Source organism: Equus caballus, chromosome 11, assembly GCF_041296265.1.
Source record: "Equus caballus isolate H_3958 breed thoroughbred chromosome 11, TB-T2T, whole genome shotgun sequence".
NCBI classification, from domain to species: Eukaryota; Metazoa; Chordata; class Mammalia; order Perissodactyla; family Equidae; genus Equus; species Equus caballus.
The window spans coordinates 57,526,628-57,550,787 of record NC_091694.1 but is presented as its reverse complement, the minus strand read 5'-3'; the positions used below and the strand labels follow the sequence as shown (position 1 = coordinate 57,550,787).

Below are 24,160 nucleotides of genomic sequence, written 5' to 3'. Positions count from 1 at the left end.
AAGGAATTATATATGTAGTTTTTATATTTTCATTTTTCAAAAGAAGGATTAGGTTAAAAAATGTTGCCTGCTACACGGTAAAGTTGGGCTTGCCCATTACCCTGTTTGTGATTTAGCTGTTGCTTCATATAATGGTGAGCATATTCTGTGTCAAATATGTTTTGAATGTAAATGGAACTATTTTCTATACCAAGCCTGGCTCATACACTGATAAAGGAGAAGCAGATAGCAAAACTCTTACATTTGCAGGCCCTTGGACAGTTTATCAACATTTCCAAATCCATTCTTTAATTTGATACTCAAAGCATCCTCGCAAAGTGAATAGGGCAAGGTGTTATTATGATCTTTCTTTTATAACGAAACAATTGCTCTCTTAGAGGAGGAAAGGGACCTTCCTAAGGCTTCCAGATTAGTAAAAACAGAGCCTAAAGCCTTCCTACTGTGCCACAAGGTGCTTGGCAGTGGAATACTTACTCCCTGGGGCTTTTAGGTCTTCAGTAGCCAAGGGAGAAATACGCTGGGAAGGGTTGCTGCTGTGCGGGTCAGTAGGCAGAGACATGCCTTATGGGATAAGTATGGGCATACAGCATCCTGTAATCCAGGGCCCGAAAGGAAATGGAAAAGTGTCAAGTTTGTTTTCCTATACACAAACCACCATCTGCTGGTATTTGTCCATCTTAAAGGAATTCTGCAATAAAGTAACAATCGATCAGCAGCTATTTCCTGGACACTTTCTGTATAGGACTTTGATGTATGCATAGGGTTTGTTGAAGGTCAAGAGTGCCACAGGCTACTTCAGGGTTCCTGAAATTATAAAAAGCAGGAATGAGAAAACAATTTTCTAAACTCATTGCGACATTTTTGATGCTTACGTGGAAAAAGTAATGCTTCTATGATCCACGTTATATATCATCATGGAATTGCAAATTAAACCGACAGTGAGATACCACTACAAACCTTTTAGAATGGCTAAAATCTGGAACACTGATGACACTGGAACACACCAAATGCTGGCGAGGATGTGGAGCAACAGGACTTTCATACATTGTTGGTGAGAATGCAAAATGGTAAAGCCGTGTTGGAAGACAGTTTGGTGGTTTCTTACAAAAGAGAATATACTCTGTGATCCAGCAATTGTGCTCCTTGGTATTTGCCCAAATGAACTGAAACTTACGTCCACACCAAAACTGGCACACGGATGTTTGTTAGGAGCTTTATTCATAATTGCCAAAACTTGGAAGCAACCAAGATGTCCTTCAGCAGACGAATGCGTAAATAGACTGTGATACATCTGGGCGATGGAATATCATTCAGCACTAAAAAGAAATGAGTATCAAGCCATGAAAAGACAGGGAGAAACTGTAAATGCATATCACTCAGTGAAAGAAGCTGATTTGAAAAGGCCACATACTGGATGATTCCAACTATATGATACTACGGAAAAGGCAAAACTATGGAGACAATAAAAAGATTAATGGTCACCAGGGGATTGGGGGAGGGAGATGAATAGGCAGGGCACAGAGGACTTTTAGGGCAGTGAAAATACTCTATGATATTATAATGATTAATATACGGCATTATACATTTGTCCCAAACCATAGAATATGTAACACCAAGAGTGAACCCTAATGTAAACTGTGGACTTTGGGTGATTATAATGTGTCAACATAGATTCGTTGGTAAAAATGGTACCACTCTGGTGAGTGATATTGATAATGAGGGATGCTATGTATGTGTGCGGGCAGGGAGTAAATGGGAAATCTCTGTACCGTATATATAAAGTATATCTATACCATATATAAAATAAAGTCTAAAAAAAGGTAATGCTTTTCAATATACTAAAAGTGTGATGCAATATAATTGCACTATTTTAAATTAATTATAGGTTTTCTAAAAAATAATAACTCACTAATGCACGGCAGGAGGTGTGCCAGGCACCTTGCCAGCCCTTCGTGCCTTGGATGTAGTGGTAACTAAAACACGGTTGCTACCCTTAGGAAGCCGTTCGCCTGCTGTAAACAAGCGCGGGAAGAATCCACGCTCTTACTGTGAGGTGAGTGTGAATGCTGTGTTAGGGGACCTTCAAAGGAGGAGTGATTAGCTTTGCCTGATGGGAGCAGAGAAGGCCTCACAGAGGTGAAGCTAGCCTTGAAGGATGGGTAGAGTTTTTCAAAACAGAGAAGGAGAAGAGGGCAATCCGGGTGGGGGAAACAGCGGGAACGTGCCTGATGTAGCTGGGAATGGCTAGCATTCTGGAGCGTCACACTGACCCTACTGATTGGCCCAGAGGGAAATCCTCAAAAGGTTTTGTTTAGTTCCTACGGGGCAGGATTTTGCTTTCATGTCTCGAACTCCCTATGAGGCATTTGAGTCCCTCTTCCTGCTTGTTCTGGGGGCTGTTGAAGGGTAGATGCCTATAGTTGATGGGTCAGTAAGGGTCCACAGCTGAGGTAGGCTTGACACAGCGTCCCTTCCTCTCTGCGTTCCAGGACTCTTGATTCAGAGAATGTGCTCTTTCTCCCATCTCTCCTCTCAGTCACTCCACCAGCACCCTATGTAGCTCCAGAGTTTCTTCTGGGAGCATAAACTCATGTGAATAGATGCCAGTAAAAGATGGAATTAGGTATGTAGAGCTCTTGCAAAATAAATTACGTAAAGTTTCCTAAAGATAAAAGAAATTCCTATGGGTTTGCTCGTTATTCTGGATCACTATATTGCAGCCTTCTTCCCTGAGTTGAAAGTTGAGGGTTGACTGGGTAAAATTCATCTTGAGCTCCAACATGATGACACTGTTCAAAGCTGGGAGTTTCAAGACACATCTAAGAGAAGTAACAGACAACCCAAATGATTTGGGACGTCAGAGCTGGGAAGAAAGTGCTGAGGGAGCTAGTGGAGGAAGTACATGTGTGTATCTATGGCTGAATGTCCAATCCTCTGTGTTTGCTGTTTGCCATCTTCTTAATAACTTAGTAACTCTCAAGATTTGTTAATAGATCTTCCACTCTTTCAGGTTGCTGGTCTTGGAAGGGAGAACATGAGGGAAAAAATAAACAAGAAACATGTCTAAATCTATCTATCATCTGTCTACCTAGATACAGGTCTACTTAGCCAGCTATCTAACTTATCATTATTTGTGATTAACTATCTTTCATCTATTCTCTTTCCCATCTAATCTTTGACATATATTTGGAAAGATAATTCAGTAGATATTTTTCTTGTTTTAGACAGCTTCATTGAGTTATAGTTCACAATCCATATAATTCACCAATTTAAATTATACAATTCGGTGGTTTTCAGTATATTAACAGAGTCGTGAAACCATCGCCACAGTCAATTTTTAGGACATTTTCATTGCCCCAACAAGAAACTCCTGGCCTTTAGCTGTCACCTCCTCAACCCTCCCAGCCACGGCACCCCCGCCCACCCCGGTCCTAACCAATCACCACTCTACTTTCTGTCTCTATGGATTTGTCTATTCTTGACATTTCACGTAAACGGAATATTATAATATGGAGTTTTTCTGACTGGCTTCTTTCCTTTAGCCTAATGTTTTCAAGGTTTATCCACATAGGAGCCATTTTTCTTGAGAAGAACTTGTGGGTCAGGGGAGACATCATGGAAATGAGCCCCTGTAATTGCCTCTGTGGAAGAAGGGAAGCAACCTTTTCGTGTTATGGTTGCCCAATAAAGTATTGTTGAAGTAATTTGCTTTATTTACACCAAAGTCCTGGGCACTGAATCTCTCAGTGGGCTTAGGACACAAGTCCTGTCTTCCAAAATAAAGTGCTGGTCAAGCAGGCAGATTCTGGAGCCAAACTGCCTGGGCTCAGATCCCACCTCTGCCCATCCCACCTCATTGCTTGCTGTATGACCTTGAGCAGATTATTCAACCTCTCTCAGACTCAATTTCCTCATCTGAAAAATGGGGATTAAAAAATTGTCCCTGGTTTCTAGGGTGGCTATGAGGACCAAGTGAGATAATGGATGTAAAGCTCTTGGCATATTGCCTGGCCCCTGAGAAACCCTCAATAAAGGCTGGTAGTGATTGCCATTAGTTTTTCAAAGAGCTGTGGTCTGATGGGCACATGAATGATGGTAGTGCAGTATAAGAGCATCAGAAGACGCAAGATCGAGGCCACGGGCACAACGAAGGCAACGATTGGTTCTCTGTGGGGTGGGTCGTGGGGAGGGGAGAGGTGGGGAGGCTTTTCTGCAGGATTGCAGCCTGGAGCCCAAATTCAGACCTGGTCTACACAGATGTATTTTGGGGCTGCTGTTATGTTTCTAAGACTTTCAAATTCAGCACCTATAGGCAGTCACCCCACCACGCCTTAGTGAGTGAAGCTCATTTGTTTAGGAGATTTACGTTCCCAGCCCGTTCCTCAAGAGCCTTGAGTTCTGTGCCCCACTGTGGAAGATGGCCTTTGACGCGTAACTTAGAGCTTGGTTCTGCACGAGCCAGAGAGGCAGCACAGCGGGCAGGGCGAGCATGGTGGGGAGTTCTTATCTGCCTGATTTGATCAGATGTCCATCTTTGACTTAGTCAACTGGAGGTGCCGGCCTTGCAGGCTCCACTAGGAAGGAGCGATGTGTGCTGATGTTTCACACCCTGAAAGGCAACTTGGGGACCGAGGGAGAGTTGATGGACTTCTGACCCAAAGCATTGATTTCTCCCTGATTTTCTTTTCAGTTTTCATAGGAAATCTGTGTGTGCAGGCCAAAAAGATACGTCTGAGTCCTTAGCCAGTGATTTGGGGATGGCGGAGGGAAAGAGGAGCGCATGTAGGAGAGGCAGGAGCTGGGGGTCTGGACAAGCCCCCTCATGGGTTTCGAGTGGGTTCTCACGTTGAATTGATGCAGAGGGCTGCCTGGGTTTCCCCTTCTTAGTGGCGCACATTCTGGAGTTTGCACATCTGATTCTTCTACTTATGAATTGTGTGCCGATGGGCAATTCATTTAACATCTCTGTGCCTCAGTTTGTTCATTTCTAAAATGGGGATTAAAAGAGTAGACCCTACCTGTTAGGTCCGTGTAGAGATTGTGAACATGGAGTCAGCGTGTGGAGAGTTGAGAACAGTACCCTGCACAGGGCGCCTGCACGGGCGACACCTAGAGCCAGCTTTTGAACCCCAGGGGCCTTAAGTCACTCTGTACTGAACAAAGGGAAGGGGCGTGCTCAGCCCCTGCCTTTTGTGGGTCACAAGGAGTGCCAGTGACGAGGCCAGTGAGTGCACTCAGAGTCCTTGGGAGCCCATGAGGCATCTCGGGCTGGTCAGCACCAGGGAGGCACAGAGGCTCGTGTTGCACACTTGCTCAGTCTGTCCCTCTCACAGCCCATAGGAGCCAGTGGGTGAGTCTAGATTCACATCATGCTGACTCGTGGGGAATTCGCTGCCCACAGAGGAGGCAAAAATGCACCTCCCTAAAGTGAACAAAGGCCAGGCAAGCCTGTGGGAGGAAAATAACTCGGTCTATAGATTTCCTTTGCCAGGCTGGGAGTCTTGCCATGAACAACATAGACACAGACGTGACTAGCATCGTGGCCTCTGAAGCACGGCTGTGTGCTGGCAGGTGGTGGGGCTGATGTCACTCACGAATGGTTCTTTAACTGGTTGGTCCAGGGGTCTGGCTCCGTGCTGAGCCCTGGCCCCTGTCACCTGTAGCATCAGGCCTATAAGCAGCTCAAAGAGCCACTTCGAGCTGTGGAAGGCTGTAAGGGTTGCATCTTTGGTTCTCGTGAAATGTGGGTAGGTCACCTGCCATCTCCTACACTGCACGCTTATTGCTGCCCCTGGCCTTTGCACACAAAGATGACTACAGTCTTCCCTAGACTTGCCAGGAGAGAGGACAAAAACTTCTCAGACCTCATCTCCTCCCTTGCCCATGCATGCCTACAGCATCCCCAAACAGCCAGGCCACGCAAGCTCCGTCCCTTATTTGGAGTGTCCTTCATGATGCGTGAGAAGAGGTTCGAGGCACAGCCCTGCTGAAGTTATAGAGTGAGATAGGATCAGAAGGGAGTCGGGGCCTGGACTTGAAGAGGACCTGGGGCCTGGAGAGAAGGGAGGCTGGAGAGGACAGAGGATGACTTAGAGAAGGACAGCGACAAGGAAGGGTCTGAACAAGGCTGTTGCTTGTGGGCGGTAAGGAGAGGTAGGCTCATGTTGGGGAAAGTCTGATGTGCATTTTCCTTCCACTAAGTGATAACACTGCCACAGAGAGACAGACCTCCTGCCTTCCAGGCCTGGGATTTTTCCAGTGTGTGCCTCCCTCTCAAGATTCCAGAGAACCCTGGAGACGAGGAGATAACTGGAAATTGCTGGCAATTTTGAGGAAGATGACGCGCTTGCTTTGGTTGCAGAGAGGCCAGAGGACTTCAGATTCCTGGCCGGACAGGGATTGGAGTAGTGGGGGGGGGGGGGGGGGGGGCGGGCCGAGAAAAACGGATACTGAAAGAGACTTTTCAGACGAGTTATTAGTAGGGCGTGATGACTCTGTAATATACGAGTCCAGCCTGGCTCCAGATGCTGTCCCAAGCTGACACCGGCAATTAAACCGCCAGACTGCCCAGTCTGCTGTGTGCCGAGTCCTTCTTGAATCTTGGAGATTTTTCAGAGTTGGGGTTGCATGTTAGGTTGGAAGCTGCATGTGCTCCCTGTTGCAAATGTGGACAGGTCATTGGAGTGGAGGGGAGGGGGCTGATTCCGAACAGCTTCGTAGTGACAGCAGTTCTCTCTCCAGTCCATCCGCAGAGCATCTTGTTTTAGAAGAACGCTGAAAGGAGCTTGTTAGAAAGGCACATTCTTAGGGCCCACTCCTGATCGACTGAACCAGCACTCTGGGGTGGGACCCAGCCAACTGGGTCTTAACAGACTTTCTAGGTGATTCTGGTAGTAAGGAAGTCGATCGCTGGTCTCATCCATCTCTGTTCCTGCCCAGGTGTGGGGCAGAAAAAGAGTTTGCTCAAGAGAAAGTAACTCAAGTGTCTCACCTGCTCCTCTGGGATCAGAGATGCCGAATGAGATTACGCACGTGTAGTGCCAGCACAGAGTAGCGTTCACTATGGGGGCCGGAAGGGTAGTTCCAACGTCAGGGTTTGAGGACCGCACCCTTGCAGCAGATGCGCTTGCTGAGGAGGACGAGAACAAGGGCAGAAGAGTCATGGGCGGGGAGCATGGCAGCTGCTGATGTCACAATGCCCCCATTTACCCCTGACTTCAGGCTCCTGGGCCACTTGAGGGTGGCAGAGGGGATGGCTGGCAGCAGCAAAGAGAGGACGAAGGGGGAAGTAGAGTCGAGGACACGGGGGGCACTTGCAGACAAAGAATAAGCACCGGGCAGGAGAAGCACCAAGACATCGAGGGAAGCATGGGGAATCGCGGGGACCTCTCAGGTAACAGGGCGGGATCCCGTCTCCCACTCCGGAACACCAGGTGTCCCGATGGGGAGAGTCCAGGGTGAGAGTAAAAACGCAGGGACCCCACACGGGAGGGCACACCCTTTGTTGGAGCCGGTGGCCTGTTCGGGACTCCCAGAGTCTCCGGCATTCTTCTCCTTCGGTGGTTCCCAGCTCTGGTCGCACACCCCTTGCGGCCTCTGTAAAACATGCTGATGTCCACCCCTGCCGCCCAGGGCTGATGAACTCCGTCTACACAGGGTTTGGGTGTGGGCATGTTTTTAAAAATGGTCATGTGATTCTACTGTGCAGTCAGGGTGACAGCTCGACTTAACAGGAAAACTAAACAAACGCACACAAAATATACGCACGTGTCCTTCTGGCGGTGTGGGGCGGAGCCTGGTGGAAACCTTAAGCTAGGATTGGTAAATGCCTTTACTATTAAGAACCCTTAGGGAAGAAGATTATGAAGAGTCACATGGACAATAGATTTTTTTAAAAAGGAGTAATGAGTATTCAGGTTGCTTATTTAAAAATAATTAAGAACAAGGAATAAAAGGTGTCAGTAAATAAAAACAACAATTAGTAAACTTTATGGGCAACGAAGGAGCTGTGGTGTAGACGGGGGAAGGGGGAGAGGAAACTGTCTACAGATGAGGAGGCGCTCCCCTTCTTGCTGCTGCTTGGCGGAGGCTGGGCCCAGCACCCAGGCAGCCACCCCAGGTGGTGTTTCTGGTGGCCTGAGACCCCGGAGGCCACACTCTCCACGCTGGCGGCTCTGGTTTTGCACTTGCTCGAGCTGCATCGAGTTGGTATGAGAGGAGCAGAAGGGCAAGGAAGGGTGAGAACACGGGCAGCCAGAGGTCCCGGTTCTGATGCAGACTCTGCCACTTGCCTGGGAGAGGTCACTGACTGGCCTGGGGTCAGAGAGCTGCTTCCTGCACAGTTGACCTTCTGGGGCCCGAGGTCACAGACTTCCTCCTGGACTCCTGGCAAGCACTTGTCTCCCTCCTTCTCAGCTGACATTATTTCATGGATGTCTTCCGAGTGCTTATGGCTGGGGCTTGTGCAAGGTACAAAGACGGCTTCCCCCCCAGTCATGGAACGTTCAGGCCCCATGCAACCTGGATCCACCTCTAGGCAAATCGATTCTAGCATCCTCGCTTTGCCCTCCTGGTGCTGCCACCATCAGGGGTCTTCAGGCTGAACAATGGTTGGCCCTGGGGTTCCTCCTCATCTCTAATCAAATTGAGAGCCCTTTGGCTGCCATATTGGAATGGGTTAGTTAGTGTGTGTGTGTGTGATTGTATGTTGGTGTCTGTATGTTGGTGTCTGTGTGTGTATGTATTTGTGCATTTCTCTGTTTGTGTCTATCTGCATGGCTGTATGTCTCTGTGTATGTCTCTGTATTTATCTGTGTGCGCGCATGTGCTTGTGTATGTGTTTGTGTCTGTGTGTGTGTCTCCGCGTGTGCATCTGTGTGTGTGTGTGCCTGCCCACCTGCACATCTAGAGCCCCCGCTGGCTGTGCCTTCTGCTCCTTCCTGCCCAGAGGCAGTCGTAGTTTTGAGGATGGACTCCAGGCTGCAGGGCCTTGGGGAGCGAGGAAAAGAGCCACAGCTGGTACAGGCCGCTCCCTCGGGGAATTTTGGCAAAGAAAAGGAGAAAAATAGAAATGAGGGAAGCTTCGGGTCAAGGGAGGAATTTTTTAGAGGAAGGGAGACTTGGGAATGTTTAAAAGCAGAAAGGGAGGGGGCGATGGAGACGGAACATTATGAAAATGCTGGTGAGGAGGCAGAGCGAGGCTGAAGGGGAGAGGCATGAGGAGGGTGGGACCAAGAGCAGAAAATGCATGTCCGCACAACCGCTCTCCGTCCCAGGACTTGTTGCCAAGCTGTGAAGTTGCTAATACTCCCAGCATGCGGTGTGTCACTGTCAGAAATGAGATCCCACCAGCAAAGCAGCAGACTGAAGAGGCAGCACACATTCAAGTGAGGCGGATAATGTTGTTCCTGCACGTGTGCCCTGCGTGTCCTCATTTGACTCCTGCCAGGGGCCAAGCCTCGGCCAGGAGCTGGGCTCTGCCTTTGATGAGCTCAGGATCTTTTAGGACATAGATGAATCAGCCTCTCACACCTGAAGGCTTGCCTGGCCCGTGGGTCTTCACTTCTGCCCATGATCGCTCCAGCCCCAAACTCATGCCCATCGTCATCACTATTTCCATCCCCATGCCCACCCCCATCGCCATCCCATTCCTCATCCCATGCCCACCCCCATCCCATCCACGTGCTCATCCAGTGCCCACTTTGCCAGAGAAAAGTGAGACCAAGAGAGGTCAGTAACTAACCCAAAGTTACGTGGGTGGCAGATGCCACAATCAGGACTCGGACCCAGTACCATCTGACACTAAGGCTCAAGCTCTGAACTCCCATGCCATGCTCCCACACGGTATTGGGTTCCTGGGCCTCGGACCTCTGGCTCCGTTGCAGGATTGACTCTAATGTTGCTTTGCCTGCTCCTGACTTGGTGCTCGCTGTTCAAATCTCAGCCAGCCTGTGCGTCTCAGCTCAGACTTCTCTACCAGCTGCTGGCCCCTGGCTGGCCCCTTGCCATGTTTGTTCCCCAGACCTCATGGGACTTGCCCAGTCCTGGTTCTTCTCAGGCCAGCACATCTCTGATGACAGGGCAGACCGGCCGGAAGATAGGCACAGACGAGGGTGCTAAGGAGGAGGCATTTGAGGTTGGAACGGGCCCACCTCACGTCTGCAGCCTCTGGTAAGCGGCATGGTGGGGGGGCCGTGGCAGAGAAGATGGGAGGAGAACCCCCGGCTCGCAGAGGGTGGAGTGGCGTGGAATGTGCCAAAAAGCAACGAGAAAGGAAGAAAAGCTTTGCCAAGTTGCAGTGAGTGCCTAGCTGAAACCAGACACCAGGAATGTGTAGCAGATCAGGCCTGCTGCCTGGGAAACACTTGGCCTACTTTGATTTTCAATTTTCATTGTTTATTTCTAAAATAAATGTTTATTTTACCTTTGAAATTCTTAACGTTTTTGGGAACATGGGTAAGAACGACTTTGTTCTGGTTTAGACACGTACTTTTGGCCGTAGGGAGACAGGGCCAGTTTGGTAGCGACAGCCTGAGAGTCCTGCTGATGGCCGTCTGCTTCGACAGGTGTGGGCGCCCGTGGTGCATCTCCAGGTGCTGCGTTCGTCGCCAGCCTGGCCTGGTGACCCCTTATCTCCCTGACACTCGGAGGCTCTGACCCTGCTCACCTCCGGGCCTCTTGTTTTTCCACCACATATGATCCTTTGTCCTCACCCCTCAATCAGGTCTCCTCACTGATGCTGAAGAGAGTCTCTCTCACAGCCCCGTACACCCTCATGCCCCACTCACACCCACCCTCGCACATCCATGTACACACACACACCCACACTCACACACATCCATGTACACACACACCCCTACACCTGCACTCACCCACACACATCCATGTACACACCCCCCCACACACATCCATAAACACACACACACCCACACTTACACACACATCCATGTACACACACACCCACACTCACACACATCCATCTACACACACACACACACCCCTACACCCGCACTCACCCACACACATCCATGTACAGACACACACACCCACACTCACACACACACATCCATGTACACACATACACACATACACCCGCACTCATACTCATCCATGTATACACATACATACCTACACCCACACTCACACCCACCCACACACACCCATGTACACACACACACCTACACCCCCCCCACACATCCATGTACACACACACACACACACATCCATGTACACACATACACACCTATACCCACACTCACACACATCCATGTACACACATACACACCTATACCCACACACACACCCACACACATCCATGTATACACATACACACCTACACCTGCGCTCACACACACATATCCATGTACACACACACACACCTACACCCACACACATCCATGTACACACACACACACCTACACCCGCACTCACCCACACACATCCATGTACACAATACACATCTATACCCACACACACACCGCCCACACATATCCATGTGTACACATACACACCTACACCCACACACATCCATATACACACATATACACCTATACCCACATCCATGTACACACATACACACCTACACCTGCACTCACACACACACACACACACATCCACCCATACAAAGACACACACCCCCGTACACACACACTGATAACACCCGCGTGCTCTCTAACAGCGGGTGGGTTATGAGTGACACTCAGCAACTCTTCCACGCGACCTTCCACTTTCCTCCTTTTAGCAACTTCTGCTTCGTGCTCGTCCACTCCTCTCACTCCTTTCCCCAGCCGTGCCCATCCTTATATCCACAAAACTTTTTAAAAATTTTGAAATCCATAAGTGCACAAAGACATCCAGTTTGCCTCTGTGATTTATCAGGAGTTGACACTTGGTGACAACTGCCTGGGTCAGGGGGTAGGAGCTCCCCTCTTTCCTCCCATCACTTACCTCTTCTCTAATGCTCAGAGGTAACTGCTTCCTGAAGTTGTGGTAATTATGTCCTTGCCTCACACCAAGGAGCTGTGTTCCTAAGCACTATATTTTGCCTGGTTTTTAAATTTTTTAATTATTTTAAAATTTAAAAATTTTTAATTTTTATTTATTTATTTTTTTGAGGAAGATTAGCCCTGAGCTAACATCTGCTGCCAATCCTCCTCTTTTTGCTGAGGAAGACTGGCCCTGAGCTAACATCCATGCCCATCTTCCTCTACTTTATATGTGGGACGCCTACCACAGCATGGCTTGACAAGTGGTGTGTAGGTTCACGCCCAGGATCTGAACTGGTGAACCCCGGGCTGCTGAAGCGGAACGTGCATACTTAACTGCTGCCCCACCAGTCTGGTCATATTTTGACTGTTTTTTGAACTTTATGTAAATAGACTCACACTACATTTACTCATTTGTGCCTGGCTTCTTTCACTCGATACTTTGTTTGTGAAATTCATTCATGTGGTTGCACATAGGTAGAGCATATTTATTTTCATTGCTATATAGTGTTTCGTTGAATGAACCTATCACTGTGTATTTATCCACTTTACTCTAGATGGATATTTGGGTTATTTCCAGCTTTTGGCTATTATAAGTAATGCAGTTACAAGCATTCTTTTTTGTTTTTTTTTGCAGAAGATTAGCCCTGAGCTAACCTCTGCCGCCAATCTCTTTTTGCTGAGGAAGACTGGCCCTGAGCTAACCTCCGTGCCCATCTTCCTCCACTTTATATGTGGGACTTTGATAAGTGATAGGTCTGTGCCCAGGATCAGAACACCGGGATGTGGAAGTGGAGCACAGGGACTTAACTGCTTCGCCAGTTACAAGCATTCTTGACTGTGCGTTTTCACGTTACATGGTTCTGAACCTGGGTGTGGAGTTGGTGGGTCACTGGGTGGTGTACGCTTGTCTTTAGCAGATGATGTCAAACCGTTTCAGTTTACACTCCCACTGGCAGCGTGAGGGGTGTTCTCATTGCTCTGCATCTTCTCTCCACTGGGCGTTATCAGTATAAAAAATTTCAACCATTCTTACTCATTCTTATTCTTATTCTCGTCGCGGTTTTAATGTGATTTTCCTGGAGCTTGAGTACCTTTCCACTTGTTTTTTTTGTCACTTGGATATTGTCTTTTGTGACGTGCCTGAAGTCTCTTGACCAATTTCCTATTTTCCTGTCTTTTTTTATTGATTGTAGATTTTAAAAAAAAATTTAAAATATATTCTGTATGCAAGCCCTTTTTGGTTACACGGAGTACAAAAATCTTCTCCCAATCCGAGGCTTGCCTTTCATTCACTTCATGGTATCTTTCTGTGAACAGAAATTCTTTAAGAACTCTTGTCTTACCCTGAGGGCATAAAGTTATTTCCTATGTCATCTTCTAGAAGCTTTATTGTTTTACTTCGAACATTTAGAACTATGACCCACCTGGAATTGATTTTTTGGGTATTGTGAGAGGGTAGGAGTTAAGGGTAGTTATTTTTCCATGTGGATATTCAAGTAATCTGGCAGCATTTATAGAAAATACTGTCCTTCACTCACTGCTCTGCAGAGCCATGGAGACCTGTGGGGTCTGTGCTCACTCCAGGTGGTTGGTATCAGAATGGAATGGATTGTAGTACACCCAGCTGGTGTCGGAGAGTTCAAGAATTGGTTCAGGTAGAAAACCCATACATTTGGTGTCAGAAAAAAAGACATCACAGAGATGGAGATGTCAAGGGCAACAGAAACATCAAGAAACTCAAGGACCAAAAGGAGCCTGTTAAAGTTGACACTAGGGAACACATTGGAGAGTGATTCCATAAAATGACAGGGTAAAAGCCAGAATCTGGAGAGCTGTGGAGTTAATGGGAAAGACGAGGACTATGAATGTAATAGCAAACCATAAATGGAGGCCCGGGGGTGCCAGCACTGCCTCCAGATGTGATGTGCTTCGTTTCATTTAGTCCTCACTGTAAACCTGTGAGAGAGTGTCACCATTCTGTAGAGGGAGAAATGACGCTTAGAAAAATCTAGCAACTTTCTCAAAGTCCTACATTTAGTAAATGGTTAAAATTTAAAAGCAAGGCAGTCTGATTCTAAAACCAGTGTTCTTAACTAGTATACTATGATTGTATATGTAGAAACCCAAAAGAATCTACAAATAAACTATTAGAATTACTGAGTTTAGCAAGTCTGTTAGATACACGAACAATCATGTACATTCTAAATATCAGCCATAAACATAAAATAAAATGTCTAATATGATACAGTCTACATTGCTTAAAAAACATCAAAGCTAAGAATGAATCTAACAAAAGATATGCAAGTCCTCTCTGCAGAAAATCGTATGACATTATTGAAAAAACGTGTTTAAAAATCTAAATAAATGGTGAGATGTACCATGTTCATTGTAAAAATATCAATTATCCTAAATTAAGCCATAGATTCAATGTAATCTGAACCAAAATCTCAGTGTCATAAGACTGCTCTCACTTCAGACACCATTTTCAAGTCCCAGGAGACACCTGTACCTCGACTAACTGGCTGTAAATTCAGAGGTTCCCATGACCCCTCCCTCAGGTGCAGTAATTTGCTAGAATGACTCACAACTCAGGAAAATGCTTTCTTGTGTTTACTAGTTCATTATAAAGGATACAATTCATGAACAGCCAAATGGAAGAGATGCAGGTGGCACAGAGCTTCCACGCCCTTTCCAGGCGCGCCACCTTCCCAGCACATTGACATGTTCACAAACCCGGAAGCTCCTTGAACCCCAGAATTCAGAGATTTTTATGATGCTTTCATTATAAAGCCATGATTGATGAGATCACTGGCCGTGTACTCCGTATCTAGGCCCTCTCCCCTCTGTGGAGGTTGGGAGTGGGGCTGGAAGTTCTAACCCTCTAATTACCTGGTTGATCTTCCTGGCCACTAGCCCCCATCCTGAAGCTATCTAGGGCTCCCCGAGGAGTCACCTTGTTAGTGTAAAAAAGGCAATAAGTTCCAAAAGTTTTCAGGGCTCTGTTCCAGAAATGGGCAAAGACCAAATATTTATTTTTTATTATACCACAGTCTCTTGGCAGAAGTTTTCTCTTGGTTTCCTGAGACTGCTCCCCCACTTCTCCTTCCTTCTCTCTCGTGCTTTCCACCCAGTCTTCTCTCAGGCTCCTCTTCACCTCCCATGCCTTAAATGTGGATTTTTTTTCAAGTTTCAGTTCTCATCCCTCTTCTCAACTCATCCTATGAAAATGAGAGATATGACAATCTTGGCCTCATCTTTTATCAAATCTATACATCTATAACCATGGCCATGTTGGATTCCGGGTTCATATGGACAGCTGCTCACTGGGAATAACTACCTGCTTTTTCTCTAATGGCCCAAATAAAACTAAGCACCCTTTTCCCAAACCTGCTCTTCTTCTCTGTTGCTTATCTCCACCCCAAAGTCAGAGGTCTGAGTGTTATCCTGGGCCTCTCTCTCTCCTTCATCCCCGTAGTTAGTTGTGATCATGTTCTATCCTCTTCTGTTCATTCTCACTGCCATTAACTTGTTTCAGTTTCTCATAATTTTTTCCCCAGTTGCTAACAACTTCTTTACTTATCTCCTTCCTCCAGCCTTGCTGGCCTCCAGTCCATTATTATAGCAAGGCCATAGGGATATATTAAGATATCCCCAGATGTTGTAGCAAATAACCCTCTGCATTTCAGAGACTTAACACATTAGAAGTTTATTTCTCATTCCCGTAAAATTCAATTGGGTGTTTTGTGGTCAACTGCCATGAAGTGATTGAGGGATCCAGGTTCCTTCCATCTTGTGGCTCTGCAATCTCCTGGGACCTTGGGTTCCTTTGCTTCTACCCTATGAGTGGGGGAAAAAAGAGAATGAAGGTCATGTTGGAGCTTTCACGGGCCAGGTCTACAGGTGGCCAGAACTCAGACAGAAGGCTCTACCTAGATACAAGGTGGTGGTGGGGGTGGGGGGAGGGTAATGTTGGGAAATAGAGTTTATGGCTGGGCAATTGGTTCCCCATAACAAGTTGATACTAAGAACAGGAAGTACAAATCTTTGGAGGATAGCCATAGGTCTCTGCTGCAGGGATCTTTCTGAAAGGCAAAACTGATAGTGCTGAACACCTGCTTAACATCATTCAACAGTTGCCATAGTGCCAGCAGGATGGAACTCTTCAGCACGAACGTTCCAGGCAGAGGAAGCAGGGAGCACAAAGCCCCACAGTGGGACCCTTCATGGTTTGACTTCAGTCTTAGTTTACAATCCCCCTTCTCCCTACATCTCTCCCCCTCCACCTATGTGCACCCCCTGTGCTGGCCGTCATTGCTGAAGTCCTCTGAATGCGTCATGCTCACTTTGCACTTATTTGGCCTGGCTTCCCACTGCTCGTCTTTTCAGAGACTTGCATCTGGACCTTGCTTCAGTCTCACCTTCAGCTAATCTTGGTTTTATACTTTATGTTTCAGCAATATTGGAATATATTTTACTTTTTAAAATCATATCATGCTTCTATCTGCTTTGCCCCAAGTTTTTCCTATTTTTCTTCTGTTCTTTGACCCAGTAATGCCTACTCATTATCCAGAACTAAATTCAGGTGCCCTTTCTTCCTAGAAGTCCCCTCTGCTTCCTTCTTCTCCTAGTGAGCTGGGTGGGTGACCCCCTCTCATATCATCAGCCTGTATTTCTATCAGAGCAAGTGGCAGACAGCATTGTGCTGAGCTATACTCATAGTGGTCTGGGGCAAGGAAATGGTCCAGTCTAATGATTCTCAAAGTGTGGTCCCCAGACCAGCAGCACCAGCTTCTGGGAATTTGTTAGAAATGCGGATTCTCAGGCCCCGCCCCAGACCTAGGGCGTCAGATACTCTGGGGTTGGGATGCACTAATCTGTGTTTTAATAAGCTCTCTAGGTGATTCTGGCACAAGGAAGTAGATCACTGGTCTCACCCACCTCTGTAACGGGCAGGCCTGGCCCAGAGTAACTGTTCATCGAAATGAAATGAATCCAATTCTGGCCCAGGATATCGTCTTGACTTTCCCAGGCTGAGTGAGAAATTACTCCTCATGTCCTCATGACACCTCGTGTCTCCTTTTGTCATAACCCCGTGACACTATAGTGGAGCTGCAGATGGTGGCACCTTCAAGCAGAGGGATTCTGCTGTGTTCGCCTTTCTGGGCCTGTGCCCGGGACAGAGCGGGTGCTCAGTAAGCATCTGTGCAGCTTTGGGTCCTGAATACATGTGGGAAAAGACAGACAAGTTCCTTCCTCCGATGGAACTTAAATTCAAAGAGGGCAGGCAGAAAATAAATTGTAAACAAACAAATTTAAGATAATTTCAGATAGTGATAAGTGCTATAGTGAAAATAAGGTGCTGGGATAAAGATGGACTGAGTGGCTAGTTTGGAGTAGGAAGTTAGGGAAAGCCTTTTGAGAAGGTGACATTGAGCTAAGATCTAAATGACCAGAAGCCAGCTCTGTGAAAATCTGTGGGGAAGATCATTCCAGGTAGAGGGGGAGAAAAGCTAGAGTGGTGAGTGTGGGGACAGAGAGGAGGGCCATGTGATTGGAGAGGGGAGAGAGAGGTCGGAGAGGTAGACAAAGCAGCCACGTTAGGAGTTAGGATTGTATTTCCAGGGCTATGTGGAAACCCTTGGGGAGGGATATTTAGGTTGGGGAGCAATGTGACTATTGGTACATGTTTTGGAAAGACCACTCTGGCTGCTGTGTGTATAAAACAAATTGTGTGGAGGCAAGATTGGAAGTGAGAAGGACAGTTCCGAGGCCATGAGATCATCCTGGTGGCTACAGAGGCAGCACTGGGAGCGTGGTGTTTAATCACGTGGTTCCTAGTGCCAGCTATGCACATCCGAATCCTGACTCTACAACAGATGCATGACTTTGAGTAAATCAGTGAATTTCTCTGTGCCTCAATTTTACCCTCTGTCAGAGGGGGTAACAGTAGCACTTAACTCATAGGTTTGTTGGGAAAGCTCAATGAGTTGATACATGGAAGACACTGGCACCCAGGCTATTAGTTATTATTATTATTAATAATAGTATTATTAGTAGTAGCAGCAGTAATAGTAGTTGTCATCATTATAGAATGAAGAGAAAATGATGGGTTCAACATATTTCTACAGGCTAAGTTGAGATGACTTGATGATAAATTGGATCTTAAGGATGAAGGAAAGAGAAAAAAAGACGCTTAGTTTTTTGGCAAACGGTTTGTTAGTGGTGCTGTTTAATAAAAGGGGGAAGACCAGTGAAGAAGCAGGTTTTGGGGTGCGTGTGTGTGTTTTAGGAGCTCAGTGTTGAACAGTGGGGTTCTGAAGCACCAGTAAAACATCTGAGATGTCCAGTAGGGGGTTGGATATATGAGCCTGGAATTCAAGGGAGAGCCCATGGCTGGAGACACACATGTGAGAGTCGTGGCACGGTGCGGGCTCACCCTGTGAGAGTGTGTGGATGGGGAGAAAAGGGCGCCCAGGACCGAACCCCAAGCTCTCTCACTTTCAAGGTAGAGCAGAGGAGCAGGATCTGGCAAGGAGCCTGGAACGGCAGCCGGTGAGACGATGAAACCAGGAGAAAGGAGAGTGCTGGGGCCAAGAGAAGAGGGTATTTTGAGAGTGGCCAGCTGATTCCATTGCTGCCCACAGGTCAGACAAGATAGGTAACTAAACGCCAAGTAGGTAACTGAATTTGGCAACATGGAAGTTAGTTTCTTAATGGATGAATGAAATTTTATTTCATTGGTCGGTAATTTTATCCAGAAATCAATTCAGTTAGAAAGTCTGGTTGTATACTCTCCTTGATGCCCGCCAAGAATTAGGTGAGGGGGGAGCCTGAGAGAGAACGGGGCCAAGAGCCTTCTCAGCGGGGCCTTCAAGCGGAGCTGCAAGCCACTCAGTTGGGGTGGTTGCTGCTGGTTCAAAGAAATTCCACCTGTTACTGAGTGAAGAAATGGTTCCTGCCTCTTCTTCAAAATAAAGTTTTAGAAACCATGAGTAAAGGGTGACCAAACTGAGGTGGAAAAAGTGTTTCTGCAACTGGAATCGAAGTTTTCCAATGACGCCACAGCTTGGCACAGCTGTTTTGAATCTAGGAGCATATTAACACTCACGCCATTTCTGCGACTTCCCTGAAGCAAACCATTAACCTTTCAGCTTCTCTCTGTTATCCAGTAAGGTGGGGACAGATTAGGTTGGTGGTTCGCAGGCTTCCTTGGCATAAGAAACACCTGGAGGCTTGCTGAGCTATGGGCCCCTGGGCCCCTCCCAGAGCTTCTGATGCAGTGGGCCCGGGGTTGGGAGGGGATCGCCCTTCTCACAGGCTCCCAGATCCTGCTGCTGCTGCTGCTGGTTCCAGGACCACCTGGACAAGCTCTGGTCTGGATTACACCGATGCTCCCTGAAAGCAGGGCCGGTGTCCTCCTGGCGTGCCTGGCTCAGCAGGAGACACCCAATAAATTCCCATAGAAATGACTGGGTTAAGTAAGCCTTGTGTGGAGCCCTCTGGGCTGAGGAATGGGGTGAGTGCTGTGGTGAGGGTCAGGGAGAAACAGGCCGTCACCTGATTTTGTTGCTGCCCCTACACTCCCCGGGAGCCCCACCGCAGGACTCTCCCACCTCGCAGCAGGCAGCCATCTTTGGACTCTGCATTCTTCTCCTTGAACCCTGCCTAACTTGTAGGTTTTCTTTGACGTTTTGACTGTCAGAAACATTTTCATAATTCCGTTCGGGACTGCAAGTTCGTGGGTGGAATTTAGGCAGAATTTTAGGCAGAGGAACACAGTGACACAAATGATTTAACATGTAACGTCTTCCCGGGATGCATTATGTTGCCCCTGGGTAAAGCCAGTCCTTCCTCTCCACTCCCCAGGGCCAGAGGAAACAGGGCGGGGACCTGGCTCATGGCTTTTGAGAGATGGAATTAGTTAAGTCTCGTCAGAGGGAAATGAAGGCTGGCGGCCACATCCCATCTGGTTCGAGGCCCTGCCCCCTCGCCCGGCGCACAGAGCCTTCTTTCTTCCTCGAGGAAGAGTGACTCTTTCACAGCCTGCCACGGGCAAAGGAAGTGGCAAGTCCCAGGGCATCCTGAGCCCCTTCAGTCTCTCTAGGGCACCTCACCTCCTTCGGCCTTTCCCAAGTGCAGGGGGAGCGCGGGGCCTGTGCGTGCAGAGCCGAGGCTGGGCAGCGCAGAGCAGAGATGGCTGGGTGCTCACCGCCCAGCCTGCATCATGTCTTAGCCGAAAAGGGCTCCGGAGCCCCTCCGGCCCTCCCCGGCTGCAGCCGCGTGCAGGGACCCGGAGCAAAGGCTTTTCTGAAAAGCTGCTGATCTCAACCCCGCCAGCTCCACATTCCTGGATGATGAGGGAGGGATTCCAGTGTTTACTTTGAACAATGTTTTCCTGTGTCTGAACCGACTGGGTGTTAAATTCTTCCAGATTTCTGGCTCCATGTTGCAACTCCAACGGGACAGAAACAGGTTTACGGCAGTTGGCAGGGGAGCGAAAGCGAGGTCCCGCCGGGCACCTTCTGCAGCTAGAATTTCCACCGGGTGGATGGAAAGGCTGTCGGCACGGGCTCCAGGGGCTCGGCGCCAGGAGGGGTTTGCTGTGGTCTCAACTCTGAGCTTTGAACTGTGCCTTTCGCATTTCCCACCCTAGAGGGCAAAAGTCAGTTTTTCTGTTTGGAAAGGCAGCAAGGAGTGAGATCAAGCGCGGTGCTGAAGGCCAGGCCTTGTGGTGCTTTTCCTGTTGGTATAAACCCAGAAGTTGGGCTCATAAGGAATTCATTTGGTGCAATATTGGGAAACTTGAGTGCATTCCGCTTGCTGGGGCCTGCTGTGTGAGGAGGTTTCGCAGAGATTCGAGGAGGTCAGAGCTGGATGGGAGACGAGGGAGTGGCAGACCTGAATCCTTATTTTTACGCAGGAAGAAATTGACGCACAGAGAGTTCTAGCAGCAAGAGGGCTAGAGTGCTGGGCTGGAAAGACCTGTCCCCAAAACAGCTGGTTAGCTCTCACAGAACTGTACCATTGGGGGTGTGGTAACCTGAAACAATTGCCATTGTTTATTGCTGAGGAAGATGACCACACAACCACATGGGGCCATGGAAGTCGTTCTTCTCTTTATTAAATATTGATGAGTCAGTGGCTTTGAAGATGGAGAGAACTTCAGGAAACCAATAGGATCAATTAATAGGATCAATAGGATCAAGATAAAGGTGCTCTGTCATCCACTGTGCACAATAAACAGTATCTTCATTCTTGTATCCTGGGATGGTAAGCAAGTCAGGGGAACTCCCATGGGACAGACGCTGACTTGCTCTCTTTGGAGTCTTTGGTGAAGCTCCAGCCTCTGGGCAGGTGCCTGGCAGCTTCTTGAATTGGAACAGCCCAAATCTGAGTAGGGCATGGGGCGGATGGTAACCTTGCAACCATTTTAGACCCTCTGCACTCGGACCCTGGAAACCTACTCCTGAACTCCTTTTACGGGGTGTGTGTGTATTCGTGTATGCACAAGCAGGAAAGAAAGATTAGTGGCAATCCCGCTGACTTCAGGACCTAGGTGGAGCCCACACAGTATTTATGAAGCGGCGTTGGATAAAATAGTCCCATGATAGAACTTGACATTTTGATCTGGCTGCTTTCACAAAGCCATTTTGATGCCAGGACATTTTTACTCGGTCTTAAAAAAAAAAAAAAGAAACCACTAAAATTTCAAATTTCTGTACCTCTCAAGTAATGTGCGAGGCAAGCACCCTCGCACCATCTCTGAGCCCACTTCACTCCTTGCCCCATCCCTCACTCCAATCCTAACCCCTCTGGACACGTCAGTATGTCTGCTGTGTCAAAATGGCCCTGTTCAAATAGGCTGTTGGAGGATGGCTTCATTTCTGTGACATATTATAGCCGTAAATTCTTTACTTAAATATATTCTCTTCTTCTAGTAGAGATTGTGCTGTCCCCTAGAGAAGGGGGTGTAATGGGAGGAGGAATTATGTAGTGAAATTGCTCCCACTGCTGGCAGAGTAGGAAGCTCTCCTCTATTCATTCTCATGGGTGGAACTGTTTCCTTGGAACGTCTGGTGAGTGTCTGGTATCAGATCTCTTGCTGTGTAACAAATTACCCCAAAACTTAGTTGCTTGAAACAAACACATGTTGTCTCACAGGTCCTGTGGGTCATGAATCTGAGGGTGACTTAATCGTGTGTCTCTCTCTTGAGGTCTCTCCATGAGGGTGTATTCACGGTCTGGGCTGGGGCTGTGGTCCCATCTGGAGGCTCAGCTGTGGGAGGATCCACTTCCAAGCTCACTCACAAGGTTATTGGCAAGGGTAACTTCCTCACAGGCTGTTGAACTAGGGGCCTCAGTTCCTTGCTGGCTGTTTGCTGGAGACCTCCCTTAGTTCCTTACCACATGACTTCTCCATGGGGTAGCTCATAATATGGCAGCTGGCTTCCCTCAGAGTGAATGAGAGAGCAAGAGAGAGAGACCAAGTGCTCAAGATGGGAGCCAAAGCTCACTTAATTTCAGAAGTGACATCCCATCACTTTTACCATATTCTATTTGTTAGAAATGAGTTGCTAGATGCGGCTCATACTCAAGGGAAGGGGTTCATGAGGATGTGAACACCAGGAGGTGGGATCATTGGGCCCATCCTGGAGGCTGCCTGCCACAGGCCTTATGTCCCATTGGCAGTTCTGATAGGCCAGTGGCTGTGAGGGCAGATGGAATGAGTTCCACGCTCACTCTTACTCCTCTCGCGGAGGTGGAGACCTCCATTGGCAGAGCATTCTGAAGACTTCTCAGGGACAAATAATTCTGAGTTTCTAAACTAACTGGACTTAACCTCCACTCTCTCACCCATCCCTCCCCCACTCCAAGGAAAGCAGAGGAGCCTAAGACAGCCTTTATGTGAGCCACCCCTTCTCTGTGGTCTCTGTCACTCTCTAAATAAAGTTCCATGACACAGCTGCTCTCTCTAGAGCTCATCTAGTCCTCACCTTGGGTGCCAAAGTTATTCAGCAATTTTTTTTTTTTTTTACCAAAATGAGCCCCCATTTCATTCAGAGAAGGAAATTTATACCATTAATTCAGGATTCTTGGTCTTCAACAAAAGCCAACTGTTATAAAGATCTTTATGGATCATGAAATATTTTACCTGAATCCATTGGATCATCATTACATCCCATGAGGCAGGATGAGTCTCATCCTGGATATGAGGGAAGTGAGGTTCAGAAAGATTAAGTGACTTACTCAAGATTGGACATGAACAAGTGAAGTTGGATTTCGAAATCAGGTCTCCTGACTCCAAAATCTGTGCTCCACCCTGAGTCCCCTTTAATGTTGCTTGCATACCTAAGTCTCCAAATTATTCCCAGTAGGAATCTGGCGAGACTTCTTGGCCCGATTTTACTCATTAAGTCATTCTAGACCAGGGCTGCAGTGACCTGGGAAGAGAAATAGGATTCAGCTGGGATGGGGGGTGTCAAAGCTGGAGGTTGCGCAGTAGACATAACTGGTGACCTTGGAGAGTTACAGGGTGTGTGTTTGTGTGCTTGTGTATATGCATGTGTGCACATGCTCATGTGTGTAACTATGTGGTTCATAGACTCTTTCTTATCCTGGTGAGTATGTGGTCCCACTCAGGGCTATGTGTGCATATGTGCATGTGAACACATATGTGGCTACGAGTGGACACGGATGCCTCAGACCTGCCCAGGATCAGAGATACTATCCAGGGGGTGCTCTTTTGGTAGCAGATGGTACAAGTAGTATAAGCAGGGTTGTTGGGACCTGAAAGGTGGGCGGATGGGATGGAATGGGTGAGATGTAGAGATAGCCGTGTGGCAGCATTTGTGTTGGAAGGTCCCCTGAGCCCCTCTTCTGATCTCCTACTGCTCCAGTCTCTCCCCTGCTGTTCAACTTATTGACTCATTTGTGGTGAGATTCATTTTGTGACTAATTTCTCCAGCCTGAAAATTGGACCACGTTGTTTTGGCATTGTGAAAGATGTCACAGTCCTGCATATTAAGGCGGATGATAACAGTCCAACCAACAGGCTCATGTTCCGAGGCCCTGTGCTCAATGCTTTATGTGAATTGTCTCATGACAAAAATCCTCATGACAATCCAAGGCTAGTTCCTGCCATAGTCCCTATTTACAGATGGGAGTGCGAGACT

General features: G+C 47.7%; 1 protein-coding gene and 2 long non-coding RNA genes across 8 annotated transcripts in view; 1 reads left to right on the top strand and 2 right to left on the bottom strand.

Annotated features, from left to right (window-relative positions):
• The first annotated feature begins 1,939 nt into the window (after positions 1-1,939).
• CDRT4 (CMT1A duplicated region transcript 4) overlaps positions 1,940-24,160 on the top strand; it is a 54,098-nt gene continuing 31,877 nt past the window's right edge. For 3 of the 6 annotated variants that reach the window (XM_070228213.1, XM_070228214.1, XM_005597801.4), the window contains exon 1: positions 7,209-7,393. Coding sequence is in view for 2 of the 6 variants with exons in the window: in XM_001503419.5 (XP_001503469.3) it covers positions 7,369-7,393 (25 nt within the window). In the remaining 4 variants the exon portion in view is untranslated. Of the gene's footprint in view, positions 2,054-7,197; positions 7,394-24,160 lie in introns of those variants that run through there. The other 3 variants (XM_001503419.5, XM_070228215.1, XM_023653535.2) reach the window with 2 other exon arrangements.
• LOC138916327 (uncharacterized) lies at positions 6,458-7,163 on the bottom strand. Its single transcript, XR_011423506.1, has 2 exons — positions 6,992-7,163; positions 6,458-6,784 (listed from the first exon to the last, which is right to left on the bottom strand). It is a non-coding gene; the product is annotated as an uncharacterized lncRNA (long non-coding RNA).
• The window catches only part of LOC138916324 (uncharacterized), a 38,819-nt gene continuing 30,326 nt past the window's right edge, over positions 15,668-24,160 (bottom strand). Inside the window, exon 3 of the long non-coding RNA XR_011423503.1 lies at positions 15,668-15,824. This is a non-coding gene — a long non-coding RNA (uncharacterized lncRNA). The remainder of the gene's footprint in view (positions 15,825-24,160) is intronic.